The 23,149-nt window shown below is 52.8% G+C and overlaps 1 protein-coding gene across 1 annotated transcript in view; it reads right to left on the bottom strand.

Moving 5' to 3' along the window:
* The window catches only part of EXOC4 (exocyst complex component 4), a 112,382-nt gene that overhangs the window by 50,371 nt on the left and 38,862 nt on the right, over positions 1–23,149 (bottom strand). The window contains 1 exon segment of the mRNA XM_061562701.1: positions 21,235–21,331. Coding sequence (XP_061418685.1) covers positions 21,235–21,331 — 97 coding nt within the window.

Here is a 23,149-nt window from a genome sequence, read left to right as displayed (position 1 = left end):
GTTGAGCGCACAGGCGTTACGACGGTACCATGGCACGCGGGCAAGTGGGCCGCCGAGGAGGCAGACAATGACAGCGAGGTGCTGAATCGAACTGTGAGCCATAATGGTGGAGATGCATCCACTCGTAAGGTGGGCTGATCATTAGGAACGCTGACCAACAGAATGGAACAACGTGGAGGTGGTCCAGAATAAACACCTCCTTATTCGAGACCCAAAGGTCCTCCTGGCTCTGATATTCCTCCTACGCCTCTAAGACACTGGTGGAACCATCAACCGTATCAGAAGATCAACAGGTCAATGATATGCACATCTCCTTCACAGATGGAAATTAAATACGAGCCACAGCAGTGCGATTGTGGCCATGCAACCAAAACTATGGGACCCTATAGTGAACCACTGTAAGTCTGCGCTCTTTCAATGGAGGAATAGCAATACTGGAAAAAATCTCTTCTGCGGCCCTCTCATGACTAGCAGACGTCAACGTCGGCATTTAGCTCCTAAATATATTGCCATACCCAGCAATAGAATTTAGTGCCCAAGTAAAATACAAACACTTACGGGTGACTGTCGTGGGTGTGAGACCAGTTTTCATCTCAACAGATATTAGGCCAAAGGGCAAGACCAAATATTTTACTTGCTGGTACAACTTGTACCATGATATTTACATCACTCAATAAAAGTGAATTATGCGATGACCTTATTTAATGAGCAAGTTTATCAAGGGACCCAAGTAAAAAAAAAAATTCTGTCACCACAACATTGTCCACTCCTCGTGGAATTGAATTCAGCAGTGGTCCACAAACGGCGCTTGAAACCTGCAGCTTCTCCGGCGGAAGAGGAGGGGGGGGAAGACTTCACGGCACGGCCATCACTGCGTCGCCAGCGTCTCTCGTGATGCTTGGGGTTCAGAGAAGATCAATTTGCTGTCACCGCTCCCCCTGGGGGTTTGATTTGCACGAGAGGTTTTGGAATAGCGGAGAGAGAGAGAGAGTGCGCCCTGAGGGACTCATTGACCCCGCCGCCGATCACTATTTTTTTTGTTCACGTCTGAGCTGGCAGGCGAAACGGACGGTAAAATGTGTCCTTTGACGGTCGGTGCAAACAATGCTACCTGAGCTGCTACCGCTATGATGGGCGGCGGTGGGGCGCAGTGGTAACAGCTGTTCCTCGCAGCAACAAGGGCAAGGGTTCGATTCCCGACTTGGCTGCCTTTCTGCGTGGAGTTTGTATGTCGTCCCCTGCTCTGCGTGGGGTTCCTCCGGGTTATCCCGTCTCCTCCCACAGCTAAACCTACAAAAACCTTCAAAAGTAACCGGTGCTGGCCAAACATTCCAATGCTGAAAATGCGCTCAATTTGGATTCCACGTGGCACCGTCAGCTCCGACTGCGAAGACGTGGCAGGAAACTCACTGTGAACAAGCGTACTAATCGCTGCGATTCTACAGGGGTGAGCTGGCGCGGTGGCCGAGGGCTCGTCACTCAATTACGAGGTCAAACCCCAGCCGGCCTCAACTCGAGCCCATTATCAAAACGACTATCACGCTGCCGGAAGTCAAATGTAAGCATGCTCTGTATGTTGAACTTCTATGGCACCGTACGCAGCCAACCATGCTCATCGGAGGTGCCACAGCAATGTGGAATTACACTACTGGTCTAAGGCTGCCTATAGATCAAGGAACCACAGCACGTTAGCTTGGGGGCTCCTTGACTTGACTAAAGATGACCACAACAGCACCTTTGTGATGGCTTGGCATGTTATGGCCCGAATGAAGTTTTAATTATAATGGTTATTAACAATATACAATTAGGATTGATAAGGTATCAAATGTGAGAGGTGGCAACAGCTTGGGGAGGCTTTCATTCAGCAGGGGAAAGGTCATGGCTGATGACAGCGATGATCTGTCTGCACACTTGGCTGGTTTGAGCGACGTCACGGCAAGTAGCTGGGCCCTCAGGCTCCACCCTGGAAGCCCAGCGACCATTAAAGGCTCAGGTCAAGGGTTGATATCGGGGGTCAACTCCAAAAACCCCATTATCAGTGGCCCGGGTAGGATGGGGGGGGGGGCAGTGGCGGGGGGGGGGTACGGAGCGATGTAGACATCGTCACGGAAGCAGACGGTGCCGTGCGTGCATCTTAACGGCTTGTCTCATGGCGAATTACAAGCTGTCCCACGGCTACGACTCATTTTATCGCAATGACAATACAGATCAGACTTGTGAGGCTTCTAATAGCGGGCCCCATTTCAAGACGCTGTACAAATGAGGTGCCGCGCGTTTGGAGATAAACTAAATAGGGATTTTCACAGTGTTATTGTACGTTATCAACGGACACGGCGGAGTTAGCCGTAGACTGATAGAAGGTACAAAGGGAAACGAGAGGACCGCGCGGCAGGGGTGAGAATGGGGGCACTTTGTACGGAGCCACACAAACAGATGAGAAGCAGAGAGTCGGGAGCCTGCCGAGCCGACAATACTTTGTTCGATGCCACCTCATCCCACAGCTTCCCTGCTTCTTCTACTCCGAGCCGACGCCCCCGCTAGTGCCCATTAGCCGCCGTTATCGATTTGAACCAACATTTAGAACGTGGCGGAACGGTGTGGTGGTGGCCACTCCTGGCGATTTCACTTTCCGAACGAGTCGCTGGTGGGTGGAAGGCTGGCACCGTCCATACCCACAATGCAACTCGTTCAGTGTATCCAAGCCGGGGGGAGGGTAGTCCTCCCCGTGTGAAAGGGGGGGAGGGGGCAACCCCTGTGTAGAAGGGCCCCCCCATCCCCCAGCTTTGGAGGGAATGTCGAAATTGTGGGTCGTTCATTTCGATCACACTGGGCCGGGGAGGTGTTATTTTATTTTTTTCTCTCTCTCCTTTGTGTGGTTTTTCTCAGTCGGCATGCTCCACTGGCTTGTGGCGTCAATAGTTTTTCAAGGACAGGGTCGTCTCTGTCGCCCTATAAACGCGCCCGGCACGTGATTGAAAGAGACAAAAAAATAAAATAAAAGCGCCGCTACGCCGGACGTTGTTCCAAGTTGATGGGCCGTGCACACCGCTGACCTTAACACGGCCGTCGTAATAAATTATGATGAGGCATCGTTCCACTTTCCACTTTGAGGTGAAAACGAAGATCTATAACTCTGGCAACGGCTGTTCCCCACCCCTCACCCCACGTAAGAAACTTTGATGACAAACTGTGGAGGCAAGGCCTCCCCATCCCCTCGCAACACACGGCCACCGCCTCTGAGGCATGCTGAGAGGCACGTGACCCAAGGTGTGAGTATTGTTACCAGCAGCAGCAGCAACCGCAAATGGCAAATCATGTTCCTTCCAGGACTCAAGTTTGTTTCACTATCCGGAATCGATAAATGCAATGCGCAGCCCTTTTGTCAATCCACCGCTGGATGAAGTCATCCCCACACCATGATAGTTATAGACCACACTTCACCACGTTGGTCAGAAGTGCAGTACAACAATGGCTTCAACGGCACTGCCCTCTGCTGCTCGCCTACGTGGCCAGGCAGCAGTCTATAGCACCCTTGTGTGCGTGGCAGTCACTTATCCGAGCACTCTCCAGGCTCCAAGCTGCTTAGTTTCCAATATCTGACAGGGCACATTCCGGTTTATTTGGTCACAGTTAACCATCAGATTTCGTACCTAGCACGGTTTGGCTACGTACGGTGACAAAGAAGTTCAACATACATAAATACATAGAGGGTGCCTTGTATGATTTTAAATCTATTACATTTTACTTTCCATAGGCATTGCTGGCAAACCAAAAACAGCGGCACATGTGGAACGGCTTCGTCGCGAACACCAAAGTCCTCGTCTTTGTTTCTCAACGTCTTTACGCGGGCGTCACGATACAAACAGGTGGTGGCCTCACGGAGGATTTCAGTTGTCATCATGAAGAGGCAAGCTGAAACACAGAGCCCTCCTCTCTCCGCTAACTTCGCTAATAAAGATCCGAGCCCGCCTCCTGCCCAAGCTCATCTCGTCCGCTGATCACTTAAAGCGCGCGTCCCACGCTCACAAACTCCCGGGGTGAAAGCAAAGGTGATGTTGAAGTGACTGCGACGTAGAAGTAGTTGGGCTAATTTGGGGCCCTTAATGAATTTCGTGGCTGTGGGAGGTGGGAGATGCAATCGCGGATTGGTTGGGTCAGATGCGTCTTCGTTAACGCCCGTTCGGGGAGATTTCAGGACCGCTAAGGCACGCCAATCGCCTATGTGCACTCGCATCTGTCAATTATACAACTGAGCCCCTGAAACCTCGTGAATTACACAATCAGCAGCGATTCATAACACGTACAGTACTAACTGGGTGAAGTAAAATGATTTGCTGTCTGTTGCCATAAGTGATTTTTTTTAAAGCAGACTAGGCAGCCAATCCGTCTTCAGTAACATCACCTTCAAAACTCAATCAATGACCTTTATTTGGAGGCAGTTAAAAGCTCTGTGCTAAATATAGACGTTACACGAAGCTTCACGGCAAGTGAACCCTGCTCATCTGCCTGCAAAGCGTTGCCCCGGCTTACTGAAATGTGCGAGTCTGGGTTCTAGCCATGTCAATCCACTGCTGGATGAATGCATTCCCTGGCTCGGAGATCTCACGTGGGGTAGCACCGTGGTCGCACCGTGCCAGTGCCGTGGGTCCGAATCCTGCCACCCGACAAGTGACAGCGTGGGGGGGGCGTGACTCAAATGCGAGTTGGCAGAGGTTGGCATCGCACCCTGCCCTCCGCTTACAATTCCAGCACTTGGTAGCAGCCCCATCTCCCCCGGCAGGCTCCACTTGAGACCCACGGGGCGACGGAGCCGACAAGAAAAAGGAGGAACGTCGCCGAGTCGTGATGAAATGCGATGACGCAACACGAATAAAAAATAAAACAAGAAATCGTGCTAATGCATAAGTTCTCTAACACTTTTGGAAATGCGGTTTGATCAAGGATGTATTTAATTAGCGATAAAAACGGGAGTGCCTGCACTAGGTGCGCAGGAAGGCAAGCGTCCAGAGGCCGTTTACGGTTGGTTACTTTTTAAGCGTGAGACGTGCGACATCACGGGGTGACATTGTGCGGATTTAGGCCATCGTCCTGCCCACCATGCATAATCCTTAATTTCCAAGTCGGGCGATCCTGCAAACAAATGAACCAATATTTTCTCGGCGAAGGCCATAATAGCTACACAAATCTATTCTACAATTTAGTTCGTATTAGTTTACCTTTACGCATGTTACCGTGGCCTATTGTTACAGAGACGGATAACATCCACAGACGGACGGATGGAACAAAATCCGTCGGCACGTTTAACCATAGTTGAAAGCGGCGTTGTGGCAAACGCGTAAACGCACCGCTCGTTCGCTCTCTCGGGGTCGTTAATATTCGCGCGGCGAGCAGACACGAGCTCGTCGCGACGGTCGCTCATTAAAAATAACTAACACCAGCTCGCAACGAGACAGCATCAACAACAATAAGAGCAGCCATATTAATAACACTGTAAAAGCAGATTAAATTAACAATTACACAGTCATGGGCGCAGGGTGTTGATGGGAGCCACGCTAGTGGGCACAGAAGTGAGAATAATTCTGGCGTTGCGGAGGGGGGCGGGGCAAACGGGGGGGGGGGGGGACGGTGGTGGAGGGGGGTAGCAACCAGCGGAGGTGGTGCTTCATATGAAGCCTGTTAATATTAATAGGGGCACACAGAATGCAATGCTTTGGAGGCAAGGGTAAAAAAAAAATCCTTTAACAATGTTGCTTAGCACAGGCCCAAAACGTAAAGCCACCAGCAACAAACAGCACCATCAAAGTTGTAAAAAGTGAGAGTTAATACTTTTCTTGAATAAAAAAACGTTATTTTTGAAGAGCTTGGAAAAAGGGATGTTGGGAGGAAATTATGTAGCAGTGCAATGCGAATGAAGAAGCAGAGAGAGAGAAGTGTTGTGACCTGCAGTGTGGTGAGTAGGTGGGTAAGTGGGTGGGTGAATGCGTGAGTGGGTAAGTGGGTGAGTGGTTGAGAATGTAAGCAGGTGAGTGGATGATTGAGTGTGTTGCTGTGCCCTGCACTGTGGTGGATGAATTCTCAAAATTGGAGCAGGAATCAACGAGTGAAGTTCACTGTAACAGTGACCATGGTAGTAGTCGTAGTGACAGAAGAGTGATAAGGAGGTGACTGACCACCAGTGAGTGAGTGGAACGAATCAGTAACCGCTGGATCATAAATACGTAGACATTCGTTAAACTCCCAAACCCGCTGCGGATGTCTCACTGAAAAGGTGGAAAATAGATGCCAATATAGGAAGTAGGTTCATGGACCCATTTTAGGTGACCTGATGAATCCCATGGTGTGTAGAAGTTGTATTTTCTCCAGGCAAGTTTCTTAAATCCTGCCCACCGCCTCCGTCCACCCAGCAGTATAGTTGGCCAATCAGTAAGTCACGTGGGGTAAAGTGTGGGTACTGCCACCTCTTCCAAGATGTCTGGGTCAGCGTAGAAGTGTAGGCCAAATATACCCTCCAGATGGTCTCTCTCTCGAGATCCCTGCAGTCGAGGTCCCTTCCAACTGTAGATAGCATGCAAATCTATATTTATTGTTTGTGTTGACTTTTAATGTGATGGCGCTTTGAGTGGCAGATTTGTGCTACAGACGCCACGAATGTAAACAAAAATAAAATTGGCTTCAGAGACATTGCAGGGCTGAGCTTTTGCCCTCTCTAACACCCCCTACCTTGCCGTGCGGAAAAAGTGTTCCACTGGCTCCACTAATTAGGACACGGTGCGCGGGATTCTGCGAATTTAAAGTCTGTGCTGCTCCCGTGACCTCGTCTCTCGCACAAGTAGTTCCGTCTCTTTTTCTGTAGCAGCTGAGAATGGAAAAAATTAAATAAAAAGCTCACGGCCGCTTCTTTAGGAGTGAATACGGAGCTCAGTTTAATGAACCGATTTACAAAAGAATCCATTACAGCGCGCAAGTTATAAATGAGATGCGTTCCCATTTGTGAGCATTACGCCGCCCGCATATCGGGCATTTGTACCCTGCACATGAATATTAATTGATGTGATATTGTTACATTCTATAATATGCCAGGGCCGCCCGTCACTTTTCGTGTTCTTTTAGGTAACATTCCCAATGCATATGCATCTCCTGCTCATCACGGTTCAAAATTTAACCACCGTCAGACGAGACCTATCCAATGCTGTACTGCACTTGTGCGTGCCCACAACTATGTTTCCCACCATTACCAGCCCGTGCTGACTAGCGTGGCTGCGGTATAGGATAAAATAACTCTGGCGACCCGCACGGCGTGGGGAGGCCCTCATCCAGCAGTGGATTGATAAAGAACTTCCTCGAGTCTCTTGGTCTCTGGCACAGGGAGAGCTGGGAGACTGTAGTCTTGTAAGGATGATCATTAACCGAACCCACGTTCACCGCGTCTCTTCCCCCCCCCCCAAGCTTTTATAATAATCTTGCTCAAATCAAGAAACGTGTTGCACTCTTTACAGCCCTTTGACGGCACAGCTTGCCGACGGCCACTTGGTGATTTGTGTAAAATGCTCAGCAATGGTGTAAATGCAACAAATAAACAAATCTGAGACACCCACGCAGCTCACCCTTGCAAGAGAGGCACTGCTGTGTTGTGCGTGTGACTGGGTTTGTGTCGTCTCCTGGTTAAAGTAAGGGTACAGATGACACGAGGTAGCCTCATCCTGTCGGAAGCCAAAGACAAGTTGGCAATGTTCAAGGCCCTCGATGTGCAGTGGATTGACCAAAGAAGCTCTACACAGGTACATATTATTTATTATTATTACATAACAAATGGATGGCGGTGGGTTTGGATCGGACGTCGTGCGGTTGTTATTAATGCGTATCGGCGCTGGCATCTGGTATGAATTTCTCGACAGCCTCGCAGGACGAGCGCTTCCATCTCGGCCCCTGGCTCCCGCTCCACGTTTACTCTGGCGCGGGAGAGGAACCACGTGATTCATTGTGCCGCCACCGCCACTCCCCCGCGCCACCGCGGTGCCAGCGGAAGCGGCCGTCTAATTCTTCCCGTAAAGCGGGGGGAGCTCTGCGCGCCGCAAGACGCGAGCGTGGACGTTCGGTCGGTTCGTTCACCCGAGCGCTCGACGTGGGAGGCAGGAGGAATGAAATTTTTTTATATCAACCACGGGTTGGTCCGTTCACAGGGCTCCCACCGAATGCTAATGATCCTCTCTGATTTTCATCTCAACAAGTCACTGATATCGTGAAAGTGATGGATACGTATCCTGCAGAGGTGGCCGGGAAATTATTTAAAGAGCGGCAGGGTGGTGGCGCAGTGGTAACACTTGTGCCTCGTAGCAAAAATTCCTGGGTTAGATTCCCAACTCAGACACTTTTCTTCACAGGGTTTCTATATTTCTCCCCCCTGCATGGGTTTTCTCCAGGTTCTCCGGTTTCCTCATCTAGCTCGTAAACACACACACAAAACATCCCAATGCATCCCAATTCTCAAAAATTCCCTGCAAATCACTGGCTTAGGAGTATACACAGCAACGTCGCACTCGACTGCAAACACTGGGCAGGACCCTCCTGAAAAATGAGCCTTGAGATTCGGTGAGGCTTTCCTGGGTGAACAAGCGTATAGATAATCAAGTAACACGTGTATTCATATCGGTGGGAGAAGTGTAGAGGCTTTGAAATAAAAATGTTGATGTCTCTGGAATGTCTCCAGTATTATTTTAGCAGGGTATCTACAAATGGATTACCCTTCATAACTAGAGTTGTCAATTTTCATTTTTCTGCACGACAGTTAATCGGATGTAAAGCAATTATAAAAAAAAGTCAATTATCGTGTTGCCTAAGATTTCGAAATCTCGAATAAAAGAAATAAGATAGTTCATCCCCGTGTGTGTGTGCGTCTTTGTGTCTATTTGAATGGACTACGCAATGACCACCGAGCCCTGCCGTTGGTGCCTGGCAACGGAAGCCACGTGACTGATCACCGCGGCATGAGCTCTGCGTGCACGTGCCCATCGGTTTGGCTCAATCGCCACTGAAACCGAACCGGATTCCATTCCAAGAGTCCTAAACTTCTGCGATCCTTCGATTACAAATGAAGGAGATCAAACAATCAATATCATCGATGACGACGTGCACGCGACTTCGCGACTGGGGGGAGAGCATCGACTGGTCGCTCCCCGAGAGAGCGGCTGAGATCACGGGTTTCTGATCGCGTTCAAACCCTCACCCCCTGACCCCTGGGGCCACCGCGCCACCTCAAGTGGCACATTCTTTATTAGCAGCCGCGAGTGAAGTCCGAGCCGACTGCGAGGAGACCGAACAAAGACTCGGAGAGCCGCGTGTTCTCCGTGCCCAACACACGAATCCACATTGACACAAGCAACTGTGGGCTCGCAGCAAGTGCTCAACGTACAGCTCTGGCCTGCAAGTGCTACCGGATGCGTGCACAAAGGAAAAACAAAAGCGGCACCGGCGGGCACCAGGATTTGAGGATGCGGGAAGACTTTGCCTTTTAGTGGACATATGTCTCCCACTTTATACAAGCTGTTCCCTCTAATGTGCATCAAATAATTTTAGCAAAAAAAAAACCAGACAAAAATGGATACAAAAAACCCCGCAGACCGCTCTCTCTCCCTCCCGCGGCACAAACCCCTCAACCTCAGCGCAAAACAAGACCTAGATTTCACGGTAAATTGGCTGTTCCACGCGGCACGCATCCACACAGCCGCGGGCAGGAGGGGAAGTGCACGGAGGGCACGAGCAACAAAGTTACTGGGAGAGAAACCACGAGGCAGAGGGTGTGCGAGGGAAAGGGGGGGGGGGGTAGGAGGAAGCAGTGGAGGCGGAGGGAACGGAGAGGGGAGGGGAGAAAGTCGGCCATCGCAGAAATAAATAGAGTGTAGTGCGAACGCTGTCGAGCATACAGGCCCCGGGCGGAGATGAACGGATCGACTGGTTGAGTCTCGCACAGCGCGCCGCTCGCCCCGAGCGCCGGCACAACTCCCCCTCACCTGCGGCGGCGGGAGGCGCCGTTTGAAAGGGACGTGCCGCGGCTGACTGATGGACAGGGGTGCTGGGGCTTTTGAATAGCCGGCCCCCGGCAGGGATGATTGCCGCGTAATATTATTACAAACACCAATCTTGAAAGTACTGCAAGGGGAGCAAGCGTGTGCCTCCCGGCGATTGTCTGTTTAAACATGGATTTCTATCTCACATTTGAAATATCTTTGATTTGTTCTCACACATTTGTAAGCAGTTTATTTTATAAATGTATATAATACAATTATTTCTTATTTTGTATTATTTCATTTTGTATGTTATTTATTCAACACATCTAACGTTTCCCAGTTCGCACTGCTCTTTTGATTAAATGTTATCAAGTCAGGTATGTAGTGTGGTAATGAGGCCCAATCTGTCCCCTTAATTCTTCGAGAAAATAAATAAACTGGAATAGGGAAGGGAACAGCTTTTCATCTTCACGTTTTTCGCATTCGTGGCGCCTTGGCTTGGGGCCTCGAAGAGTAAGGAGTTTCTCTTTTTCATCCTGCGCTCTCCGCCGGTGGGCGGCGGGGGGGATTACAGATACCACTGCTGCTCTGCGCCACCCAAGCAACGGGCCGCGTCGCCCACGGAACGAGAGGATTGCTCGGGGCGAGACAGGAGAACAAAAACAACGCAAGCCGCGCACGCCCGCGGGTGATCCAACGGGACCAACTCCGCTGCGCGAAAGCGTCGGCGTAATGAGCATCTGGTGGCATTTTCTCCTCGACAATGTGCTTGATTAAAGCCATTGTTTTTAATCTTCATCCAAAAGGGAGAGGGGATGGGGGGCTGTGGGGGACCTGGAAAAAAACTTTCACCTTACCTTCTTAATCTTCATTTATTCCTGGTTGGGTCTCACGCCTCTACCTTTCTCTGCTCATCAGCAAAACAATCACTCATTGGTGAATGTCTTGGGTGGAAAAAAGCCATTTGCAATCTAAGTGAAAATTCTCATCCCAGGCCAAAGGCCGGCAGCTTTACTCATTAAGACTTTAACTCCTTCGTTCCCCGTGCTCCTCTCTCCGGGCACCATGCCATCACCATCACCGCCATCGTTGCCACGTGAACCACATCGCCCACCGTTGTCGTCGGTGCCCTGCGCTCCTCGCGACCTCTCCTCGAGGCAGTTGTACCACGGCCGCTGACGAACAAGACACGAGAAGGCGGAGAGACTCTCGGCCGAGTGGCCACCCACGCCGGGGCCAGGCCAGGGCACCCGGAGAGCAAGCGAGTAGCCGCCACTCAGGATCCAGCGACTCCCTTGGGCATAAAGATCCAACGCAAGAACCGCCTCTACTGCGCAGGCGTTTGCGGTTGTGCTCTACGGCTCCCTGACATGTGTTGGGTTTGTAGCGCCACGTGCTGTTCGACACCACAGTGTCCGACGGTTCACCCTATGTGCTAGTAGCTTTTGCAGACACTTAATAGTGTTACCTGAATGCACGTCAGTGAAAGAAATTCCCAGCTTCTCCTAGTCTCTAATCCCCTGGACTCTGCAGTTAACCATCGTGTTAGAACGACACGTGGCAGGAGCGGCTACCTCCTCCTTAAGTGGGGGATATAGAGAGTTGCCTAACTGTGACTGGGGTGAAGTGCTATGCAGCACCACATTGTGCTGCATCGCATGGGTCTCTATGTCGAAATGCGTCTCTGGGTCTCTGTGAGTGCATGGGTCTCTATGGGAGTCTGTTGCTCTTTATGTGAGTCTTTGGGCCTCTATGCGAGTCTCCTTTTTAAGTGGTGCGATCCATCACTCACATCACCGGTCATTGCCCAATCCCGCACGCTTCTGCACCAGGCACAAATGGAATCTGTCTGGTGACCCCAGGTGCCATCGAATTGATTCTCTGAACTCAACACGGCTACAAATGCACCCATTGTTTTTTTTTTAATGACAAACAAACGACTCTTGTGCTGATGATGCCGGGTGAGCAATATTTCCACGATTTATCATTGAAAACAGTTTAAACCCAAACAACCGAAAGCTATGACCTTGCAGAATATCCACCTAACAGGCTGCGTTAATGCAAAAAATAAGTTGAAACCGCTGTCAGGAGGTCCATCAAAGCCATTGAGCGACATTGCCGCTGCAGTAACGAGTAATAAAGCTGTGGGGCAGTGACGTCAGAGTGACATCACTCGAGTGCCATAGCGTCGTGGCCGGCCCACCCACACCTCACCTTGACTCTTCTCACGAGTAACGCTTTGAACTGGTGTCACACAGATGTAACATACAGCCTAGGTATAAATATATATAGAGACAAATATACACATACATATATAGTAAATACTTATACTAAACTGAATACCATTATGAATAAGTGCGGCCCTTTCTACAGTCCGCTGCTGGATGAGGGGACGCCACCGAGCGACCGGCCGTCATGCAGCCCCTGCCAGGTTCCACCATCGCCTTGGTTCCCAGCGGCTGCGGCAAGCGAGGGGTTAAACCTGTTGCGCCGCAGTCTCGTCATCCCATGGTCACCCGCACGGAGAAGGGCTTTAATGAGGATGTAATGAAATCTTCCCCCAATCCTAAGCTCATTAAAACGCAAATTAATGTCGGCTCCATCACTCGACAGGGGTGGGGGCCGTGGAACTGCGAGGGGGGGGGGGGCTCGGTGACGCGGCTAGAGATACGTACAAGCAGCGGCCTTGCATGAAACTCAACTTAAAAACACACAGGTCTCTGATTTGTATTGATCACTGATGTGTACTAAAGATGCACACCCATGCTGGTAGATTTAACTACACACAAAAGCATGCAGCAATGTGTGTATAAAAGCTCTAGGCTTACCCAGACCACGTGCTCAACTCAGCTGAATGAGTGGTATGCTGCGAGTGGTATGTTGCAGTGGTTCACGGTGCGAACCCAGTGGCCCACCCTGGTTATTACTGTGGTGTAACTGCTGTGCGAATATGCGCTGTCTGCTTCACACAGCAGCAGGCCATTGTCTGTCGGTGTCAGGGTCCACATTCTTCCAATTTGAAAATTACCCGTAAATTACTCGATTGGGATTAAATCAGACCCCTACTGGCAAACTAAATTCTCACCTAGGTAAATAAAACAAACGTTTGACTACAAGGTGAGAGAGGTAAGTTTTGTTGGTTATGTCTGGCTTTAATCCCAGCCTCAGAGATATGAACCTAGTCTTCGTGATAATTAATGAAAATAATGAAAAAATATTATTTACATTCCTTTATCAAGCCACTCCTGGATAAAGGCCTCACCGACTGTTTCGGTCATGGGGCTTATTTGACCATACTTCACCATGCTAGTCAGTGCGTGCTTATAATGGATTGGAACCCGAGACTGGTGCAGATGTAATAAAGGACTCGACCACGATGTCTGGCTTGGTGTCCTTTATTCGGTTCTTCTCTCTTAACCCGCACGGCTGTCCTTCTATAAGACTCTATACTGACACTGATACTGCTCTCCTGCAGTTTCTCCCCTCGTCGTTCTCTCAGCCTCTCTCTCCTCTCGTCGCTCTCGTAGCCTCTCCCTCACACACAGCCTCGCCGGCTGTGTTCCCCGCAGCTCCTCGTCCGCCTTCTCTCCAGCCGCCCCACCGCTGTCTTCTCTCGCAGCTCCGCTGGCTGCTCCCTTAGCTGGCCACCGCTGGCCGCCGCTGCCACCCCTTGGCTTTGCCCACGTGGCCTTACTCTGGTCCAGTCCCACTCGTTCTGCCTTCCTCTTCCGGTCCCCTCCCTTAAGAACCTTAACCTTTCCTCCCACGTCACCTAACTCCACCTCTCCGTGACGTCACATCCGGGAGGTCGCCCGCGCCCGCATTACACCACCCTCCCCCGTGGAGAAAAACCCAGCCGACCTCGGCTGAACAACACCAACAGTAATGCGGGCGAACCCGAGCGTAACACACCAAAGGACACCAAGCATGCAATATAACAGTAAGAACAATCAACACAACTCAACAATCAATAACGTAGCAGAAGCAGGCAATAAATACACAGTAAGAACAATACAACATAACAATCAACGAAACACAAGGGATTTAGAGCGTGTGCGGGTCGCCGGCCCGTCCCGGACGGTCGGCGGCCCATCCGCGGAACGGGAACGTGATTGAGTTTGAGGAGCGACAGGGTGAAATCCCCCTGTCGCTGTTGGAAGTCCACCAACGTCCCGTGTCCTTGAAGGATCAGTCTTGGGCTTGTCCCGCGGATGCGTCTGCAGCGGGGTCGGAAGGGCTGCAGGGCTCGAAGGACCCGCAGATCTGGCAGGCACCCTCCGAGCAGAGCGCCTCGTCCCCTCCGGTGTCAAGGCCGGCCTGCCTGGAACAGGTACGACAGGCGCTCTAGCAAGATCAATGGACGCAGGCGGGGGAGAGTCGGCAGCAACAGACCCCGGCAAGGCAACATTGGGAGATGATGCATCATGTAGGGGAGCAACATACGGTTTCAAGCGCGACGTGTGAACAAACCAGCGGCGAGAACCAATTTGAACACGCGCCGACTGAGGATTAGGAACCTCAATGAGGCGGACAGGCCCTCGCCAAGGTTTGTGAAATTTGGGAGAGGTACCCGGCCGCACCTGCGGGCAATGGAGCCAGGCCAGGTCCCCAACCTTCCAGGGGCACTCCCCTTTGGAACGCCGTGCGTACCTCTCATTTCGGGCCTGAGCTTTGGCCGTAGCCACACGGGCACTCTCCCGCGCCTCCGAGACCCGGCGAACAGTGTCCCGAATGTAGTCAGGAAGCGGTTTACAAGGTCCCCTCACACCGGTTCCCATCTGCACATCCATTGGCGGCACGTTTTCCCGACCATACATAAGGTAAAATGGCGAATAACCCGTAGCCGCATGAGGAGTCATCCTGTACGCCGAAAGCACCCCCGGGATGTGCAGGTCCCAATCCGATTGTTGCTCACTCACCGTGTGGCACAGCATGGCAGACAATGTCCGGTTTAGCCGCTCAACCATACCATCCGTTTGCGGATGGTATGGGGATGTCCGGACCTTCTTAGTCCCTAGGCCCGCGCATACTTCCGCCAATAATTTCGAAGAAAAATTTCGGCCCTGATCCGTAAGGAGTCTCTCCGGCGCACCCTTGTCCATAACATATCCGAACAAAAAGGCGTCGGTAATGGCCGCGGCCGATTGATCGGGCAACGGCCAGGCCATCGGCCAACGGGAGAGGTACTCAACCCCGACCAGCAAATATTTATTACCCCTCGCCGAAGGTGGGAAAGGTCCCAAAATGTCCAGTGCCACCAATTCATTGACCCGAGACACCCGAATTGACTGTAAGGGTGGCACATAAGGATGTTTAGGAGGCTTACGCCGGGCACAGTCAGGGCACGCGCGGACGTGCCCCACGACATCCGTCGACATGCCGTGCCAAAAATAATGACGTTGCAACGTCAACAAGGTCTTCTGCACACCCAGATGTAATAGCGTGTCACAATGGAGAGTTCTAATCAACTCGTATCGGAGGGACGCAGGCACCACTAGACGCCAGTGTTCCTGGAGACTTTCCCTCCACATAAGCAGACCATCTCGGACCGCGGTTTCCGGCGCACCCTCCGTAACCGGACCCCCAACCTCCACTTTGGATCGCTTCCGCAAGGACACTAACGACTCATCCATCATTTGCTCCCTTATCCAAACAGACCGTGGCAGATTCAAAACCCCATCAGTCGGCCCCGGTTCCACAGTAGCATCCGACTTCTCCACAGCCAATACCACCGGCTGAGGGGGGGGTAGGCTGGGCGCACATCTCTGCGTCCCCGACGCACATTTGCAAGGGGAGCGCTGCGGCAACCTAGAAAGTGCGTCTGCGTTCGCATGGCGCACCCCTTTACGATGGTGAATTTGAAATGAAAATTCTTGCAGCGTGTCCAACCAACGCGACAGCTGGCCGGAAGGTTGATCCATTTTAAGGGCATATTGCAAGGCCGCATGATCCGTACGTACGATAAAGGAACGGCCGTACAGGTACGGTCGAAACTGACGTAGGAAAAAAACAACGGCTAAGAGTTCCCTGCGAGTGACACAGTAGCGTGTTTCCGCGGGCGACAGGACCCGGCTACCATACGCAACGACGCGCTCTACGCCCCCTTTAAACTGAGACAACACCGCGCCAATACCTGTGTCGCTCGCATCCGTATCAAGAATGAACGGTTGATTAAAATCCGGATAATCCAATGTTGGGGCGGTAGCCAACAGATTACGCAGACTCTGAAAGGCCGCCTCTTCCGGCGGTCCCCACGCAAACTTACGTCCCTTACCCGTAAGGAGGTGCAAGGGCCTCGCGATGGTCGCAAAATTCGGTACAAATCTTCGATAATACGAGGCAAATCCCAGAAAGCGACGTACATCCCCCACGGTGACCGGAGTCGGCCAATCTCGGACGCACGCCGTTTTTTCCGGGTCCGTAGACACCCCCTCAGCACTCACGATGTGCCCCAAATAACGGACGGACCGTTGCAGTAGGTGACATTTCTTTGGTTTAAATTTCAAGTTCGCGGAGCGCATCCTCGCGAACACCGTCTCCAGCCGCCTTAAATGTTCATCAAATGTGCGGCTGAAGACGATGATATCGTCCAAATATATGAGACATGTCTCCCACTGCAACCCCGTCAAAACGAGTTCCATGAGCCTTTGAAATGTGGCAGGGGCCGCATTCAGCCCCATCGGAAGGCAGTTAAATTGAAACAACCCCTGCGGCGTACGGAATGCGGTCTTCTCCCGTGAGGGCTCGTCAAGGGGAAGCTGCCAAAATCCCGAAGAGAGGTCCAGTGTAGAGAAATACTTAGCCCCCGACAATGCGTCGAGGGAGTCGTCCATACGCGGCAGGGGATACGCATCTGCCACCGATATCTTATTCAATTTTCGAAAGTCAACACAGAATCGCAATTTGCCATCCTTTTTCTTAACCAAAACCACAGGCGCGCCCCATGGGCTGTTCGACGGCGATATAATATCCGCAGCCAACATATCCTCCACTGCCCCCCGAACGTGTTCCCGCTCGGCCGGACTCATTCGGTGCGAATTCAACCGAATAGGGGCAGCGTCGCCTGTAGCAATGTGATGGTGAAGCAATGAGGTGCGTCCCAAATCCAAATCATTGGAGCTAAACACATCGGAATACGTCAATAACAATTTATGAAGCGCACCCCGTTGATCCACAGACAGGGAAGAATTTCCGTCACATAAGCTAGCAATCCAGCGGTCATCCGAAGCCACAGGCTCGGAAACACCAGCAACCACTCCCTGGCTATGCGCACAATCGTGAGCCGTAAATGCCGTGGTGGCATGTGCCACAACCGTGCCGGCTGGGACACAGACATTTTCCGTACCCGCATTGAGCACCTGCAAAAACGGTAATTGGTCTGGCCGGACGATGGTCTGCGCTCCGACCAGCGCCGATCCGGCCGTTATCGAGGCTGAAGGTGACAACAAGATCCCAACCGCTCCCAGCCGACCAGGCAGGGGCTTCCGATACCGCAGGGGAATAAGCATCTGTGAACCAGGTGGAATATCAACAGATGCCACGGATAGCGCCTGCACTTGTACGGCCGAAGCAGGTCGCCCCCAGGGCGACGGCAGAAACGAAATTTGACGGCCACCCGGCAGTTCAATACAATTCTCATTAATTTTGATCAAAATAGGCATCTTAGCCAGAAAATCAGTGCCCAATAAACAGGGAACTGCCAAGGATCTTGAAATCAACACAACGCCCGAGGCCGACACATCCCCAATAGATATTTTAGCGTCCACCTGGCCCACGATGCCCATACTACCCCCGTTCGCAGCGACGCACGACCCGTAAACCGGACGCACGGCCCCGGGTGGGATGCCTAACAGATGAAAAATGACATCCGAAATAATAGTCGCGGACGCCCCGGAATCGACCAAAATGCGCACGTCCACCCCTTGTATAGACCCCGGCACGGTGGACGAACCCGTAGCGGCCGCAACAACCCTCCGTGCCAATTTGCGCCACTGCGTCACAGAGCGACAAGGCCCCGTCGAAGGTCCCTCTTTAACAACAACACTATGACCGCACAACGAAGGTGATGGGTGAGGTGTAAAGCCTTGCCGGGTGTCTGGTGCGTGCCGACTTGCCTGTTTCGGTGGATCCTTGGGCGGCTTGGCCGGTAATGAGGCCTCCTGTTGTGGCGGACCCGGGATGCGGGCCCAGCAGTCCTTCGCGTAGTGGCCCTTCCGTCCGCAGCGGAAGCAATCGGCGTCGTTGCGCCGAAGCGCAGGCCTTGCATCGCGCCGCCCGCGTATCGGCGGTGCAGCACGAGAGGCCGGTCCACCGCGGCCTGACCATGGCACCGAGGCGGCCGTCAGCTCCTGAGGGCCCCGCTCATCCGGCACGTATACCGACTTCGTAGGGTCCCAACCCAGAGCGCCACCCTCCGCGACGGGCCCCCCTGTCCACGCCGTGACCTGTTTCCATCGTCGTAGGTTGAATTGTGCATCCAGACATTTCGCCGCCGCCCGGGAGGTGAGCTTCTCATGCCCGCACACCGGCATGGGAATCCCAAGATCCCGCGACAGCTCGAGCATCTTGCCCAAGATGAGAGGCTCGAGCAGGTCAGGTGTTGTATCTGGATACGCGGCCATAGCCAAATCAAGCACTGCACCCCTGTACGCCACAGGCGACTCCTCGGGCGCTCGTTGTCGTTGAGCGAATCGCCGATGCGCGTCGTCAGGTGGCTCGTAGGCGTCGGCCATTTCTTGAAAAACTCCATATAATGTCCTCTTCTTCTCGGCCTTAATGGAGCGAAAAAAACGAACAGATTCGTCGTCCAGAAGAGTCGGCAACACTTCCAAGGCCTCAGCATCGGTCCATCTCGCAGAACGGACCGCCGCTAAAAATCTGCAGGCGAAAGCGCTCCAGTCGCCCCCAATGGCGAATTCCTTGACCGTGGTGAGATGGCGACTCCGACTTCGCTTCACTCCGCCCTCCGCCGATGGTTCCTCCGGAGGCAAATTCAAAATGGCGTCGAATCGCGGCGTGGTCACGATGGCGGATTCCCGCCGCGGCACGCGCAAGATGGCGGCCTCCTGCCGCGTGGCCCATGGCGCCGGGAGTGAAGAACCCGTGGCGGCCTGTGGAGCACTCTCCGCTCTCTCCGTCGCCGTGCTTGGGGTGACGAGATGACACAATTGGCCCAGGGCGTCCTTGAGAGTCTCCAGTTGCTCAGCCACCTGCAGCCATCGCCGATCAGCGTCTGATGGTGTCGGCGGCCCTGACACTGTGGCTACATCTTCCACTCCCGTCCCCGCACTCGTTTCAGCAGGGCTCTCCTCCACCACCCTGGCAGGATCCATGTTTGGAGGGAAGTCTTCGTCTTCGGACGAAGAAGCCGATGCCGGCGCTGGAACATTTTTCTTTCTCACTTGTTTCGACATGCCGTTGCACTTCCGACACCAATGTAATAAAGGACTCGACCACGATGTCTGGCTTGGTGTCCTTTATTCGGTTCTTCTCTCTTAACCCGCACGGCTGTCCTTCTATAAGACTCTATACTGACACTGATACTGCTCTCCTGCAGTTTCTCCCCTCGTCGTTCTCTCAGCCTCTCTCTCCTCTCGTCGCTCTCGTAGCCTCTCCCTCACACACAGCCTCGCCGGCTGTGTTCCCCGCAGCTCCTCGTCCGCCTTCTCTCTAGCCGCCCCACCGCTGTCTTCTCTCGCAGCTCCGCTGGCTGCTCCCTTAGCTGGCCACCGCTGGCCGCCGCTGCCACCCCTTGGCTTTGCCCACGTGGCCTTACTCTGGTCCAGTCCCACTCGTTCTGCCTTCCTCTTCCGGTCCCCTCCCTTAAGAACCTTAACCTTTCCTCCCACGTCACCTAACTCCACCTCTCCGTGACGTCACATCCGGGAGGTCGCCCGCGCCCGCATTACACAGATAAAACAAGCCACTGATGTTGGCCTTGACAAGAAACTGAACCCAGCCAACCACTACGCCACCACTCCACCCCACCTTCAATTTCTTGTATGTTTCACTTTTTTAAGCGAATTTCACCTTTTCTGCTTATCCTCTAACAATGTCACGTGAAATTGTTGAATATAGTCGAGATTTAGTTGGACTTAAAATGTTTTAAAACTTTCCGTGACTTGACGTAACACAACGGGTCTGCATCCCATCTCCTAGCTAAATAAAGGACGCTGCTACTACGACCACGACCGCTGTCACTATCAATACCGCTGGCGGTATTCAGAAGGGCCAGAGATGACATCACCCGGGTTGGGGAAGAGTCGTCTTGGCAAGGTCTTTCCTCACCCACAATTGTTGAGGTATTCACAGACTGAATCCCCACCACCAAAACGAAAGATTTAGAGCATTGCTACCGTGGTATACTAGAAACGTTTACACGCGGGAGGAGACCAAGGCACTTTTAATAACATTCATGGGCTGCTCCGCGCTCAGTGCCTCCGCGCACGTTGTGTGGATTTTCAAAACACGCGTGCTGGTGTAAATACGTGCTTTCGTCTGCTCGCATAGTGCAGGATTAAGTGCGTCTGTGTGTGTGGGGGTGGTGGCACCCCGAGTTCGATCCTTGTCCACGGTTAACAACAGTGACGATTACCTGAACCGGTCCTGGGCCTCCCCTAAGTCGACTCAGCCTCAAATCAGTACTTTGTGCAATATGTAAACATCACTACTCGGAAGAAAAAGGTGGCTGGGCATGGTCCTGGCCACCTGCCCCATCGTGTGCCGTGCCAGTCTTCATAGGTGACAACTAATAGCACTTGCTCCTACAGTTTGTTATGGTTATATGGGGGATCTTTGTCTTGTGTGTATGTGGGGAGCGATGGGGCAATCACTCGTGCACAGCACGATGAATGCAGTGACCTCATCATTCCAATTCCGGGCCAAGGATAACATCTGTGGCAAGTGGTACGTGAACCTCTCGTGGTACCTGATGTGCTGTGTCAACAAATGCCACCACTGGGGAGATGAATGCGGCCAAGCATGGCATTGGTTCCAAAACCACCTTCACTCACTGAAACCACTTTTGTTGCAACAGCCTGTGAAGAAGTACACAGGGGATCTTTGTCATGTGTGATGCTATGGCTATGGTGTGTGCACACGTGTGCACGTGTTTCCACATCCGTTTCACCATCTGCCTCCCCAGTGGCTACCATGCAGTCAGTGCGAGGTCTAAGTGCGCACGTCGGTATGTGTGCGCGCCAGTGAGGGAGGGAGGGATCATATCTCTCACCTCATGAGTGGGTGGAAGATGACGGTGATGTTCCGTGCGCCTGGCTTGCACACAAACTGCACCCCTCCGCCTTCGATCAGGTTGTCATCCGCTCCACCTGAAGCAGGGAGGGCGTGTGGGAGGGAGCAGAGGAGGAGAGAAGAGGGTGATGTTTAGTGGAGGTGAGCACAGAGGCGGGCGGAGATGTGCGGGGGCAGCTCAGCACACTCTCCGCACCTTCACTCTGGGAATACAAGCTGTAATCTTTTGTTATCGGCTGCAGCAGTAGCTGTCTCTCACACGTCTCCAGTGGCTAAGAGGCCCTCACCATGGTGGTTGTTTAAGTGAGGGGGAAGGGGGGGGGGATCGCGGGTCATGACGGGGGCCGAGCATCTTCCACCGGCGCTCGGCACCGTGGAAACGATCGCAGCGCCGGCGTCTAGATGCCGAGGGTCCGGGCGCGAGCCGGTGCCAAACAAAACACGCGGCCTCACCTATCGCACATGCCGGGGCCCCCCCTTTTGCTCCAAACCTGTGGAAATTGGATGTGTCAGAGGGGGCACACGTGGGGATGGGCGATAAGGCTCGACGCCCTGCCCCCGGTGCTCCGGCCGAGGACTCATCAGCGCTGATAATTACAGCGGCCCAAAAAAAAAAACTGTGCGCGGTGAAAAAAAAAGGGCTGAAAAAATCCAGAGGCAATATCTCGTGGTGTACGCAGGCGGGCGGGCGAGTGGCGGCGCGGCCTCGTGGCACGTGGTGGTAAAGCCCCAGTGGGTGGAGCTGGGGAAATGAAATGTGTAAATTCTGATTTAATGAGGCCGGGGTGGAACGGGCCCGTACGCGATTGCGCGACATGAAATGTGTTTATTACAATGGCAATAATTCGCTTTGTTGCCGGTTCCAGCGGGGACACGGGGAACGACGGAGATACACGGCGAGGTCATTTAGAATTTCCGTAGCCGATTGTTTCGTCTAGTCTTGTCGCGTTTGTTTATTATATATTTCCCCCCCCCCTCCTCCACCGCGCAAGACAATAACCTTCAAACAAGGTGGATGAGTGGAAGGTAGGGGGTGGAGGCGGAGGAGGTGGGGGGAAGGGCTTCGAAGCTTGACAAAAAAAAATCTGCCATGAATATTCACAACTTCACGCGCACTTACAAAACACGTGTCACGACCCGACTGACAGGCAAACCCCTGGGAGTTGAGCTTCACTGGAATTTATTTCTTCTTTCAATTTTACGTAGAAAACATAAAAAATCCAAAAAAAAAGGGTCTCGTGTATTCACCCTCCGCTTTTTCACCTTGAAATCGTCACGCGCCAGCAGACGGCGGTGGTGCGAGCGGGACCGCGACTCGACGGGGCGTTGGGCGCCAGCGAGGGGCAATTACCGAAACCCGATGGGCCTCGGCGCGCGCGCAATGCGCGCGACGCACGCGTCTCGGCCGCCCCCAACGGACGTCGCGCGAGCTCCGGCAGGGTCGACGGAGTCTCGCTCGCTCCGGCGCTAAAACCCGTTCCGCTAAATTTGTCCGACCTTGGTGCGACGCGCGTGGAGGTTCGGGGGACGAGCGGCCCGCTCTCTCCCACGGGATCGTAGGGGGACGCGGCAGCGCACGTCCCTGCGACACGCAAGGGGTTAACGCTATAACGCCGCGTTTTTTATTTTATTTCTTTCACTCTCACGAGCCAAGGTTGTGGTCGCCCCGACTCGCGGGATGGATAATCAGCCGTTCATTGTGCTGAAGACGAACGACGAAAATAAACAAAAACAGGAATTAACAATCGGAGTGACACTCTTAAATGACAGTCCCCGAGCGGCTCGGCACGAAGCGATACCGTCTCTGCGATGGCGAGGACAGACAGGGGCTAAACAAATGCTGGCGCCGAACATGGTTATAATGGAAAGTGAAGAAATGTTGTGCTGTCAAGATC

This window comes from Lethenteron reissneri, chromosome 30 (genome assembly GCF_015708825.2).
Source record: "Lethenteron reissneri isolate LAM-NWPU_2019-01 chromosome 30, ASM1570882v1, whole genome shotgun sequence".
Classification (NCBI taxonomy): domain Eukaryota; kingdom Metazoa; phylum Chordata; class Hyperoartia; order Petromyzontiformes; family Petromyzontidae; genus Lethenteron; species Lethenteron reissneri.
Note: the sequence above shows the minus strand (reverse complement) of the source record. Positions and strands in the feature narration are given on the sequence as shown.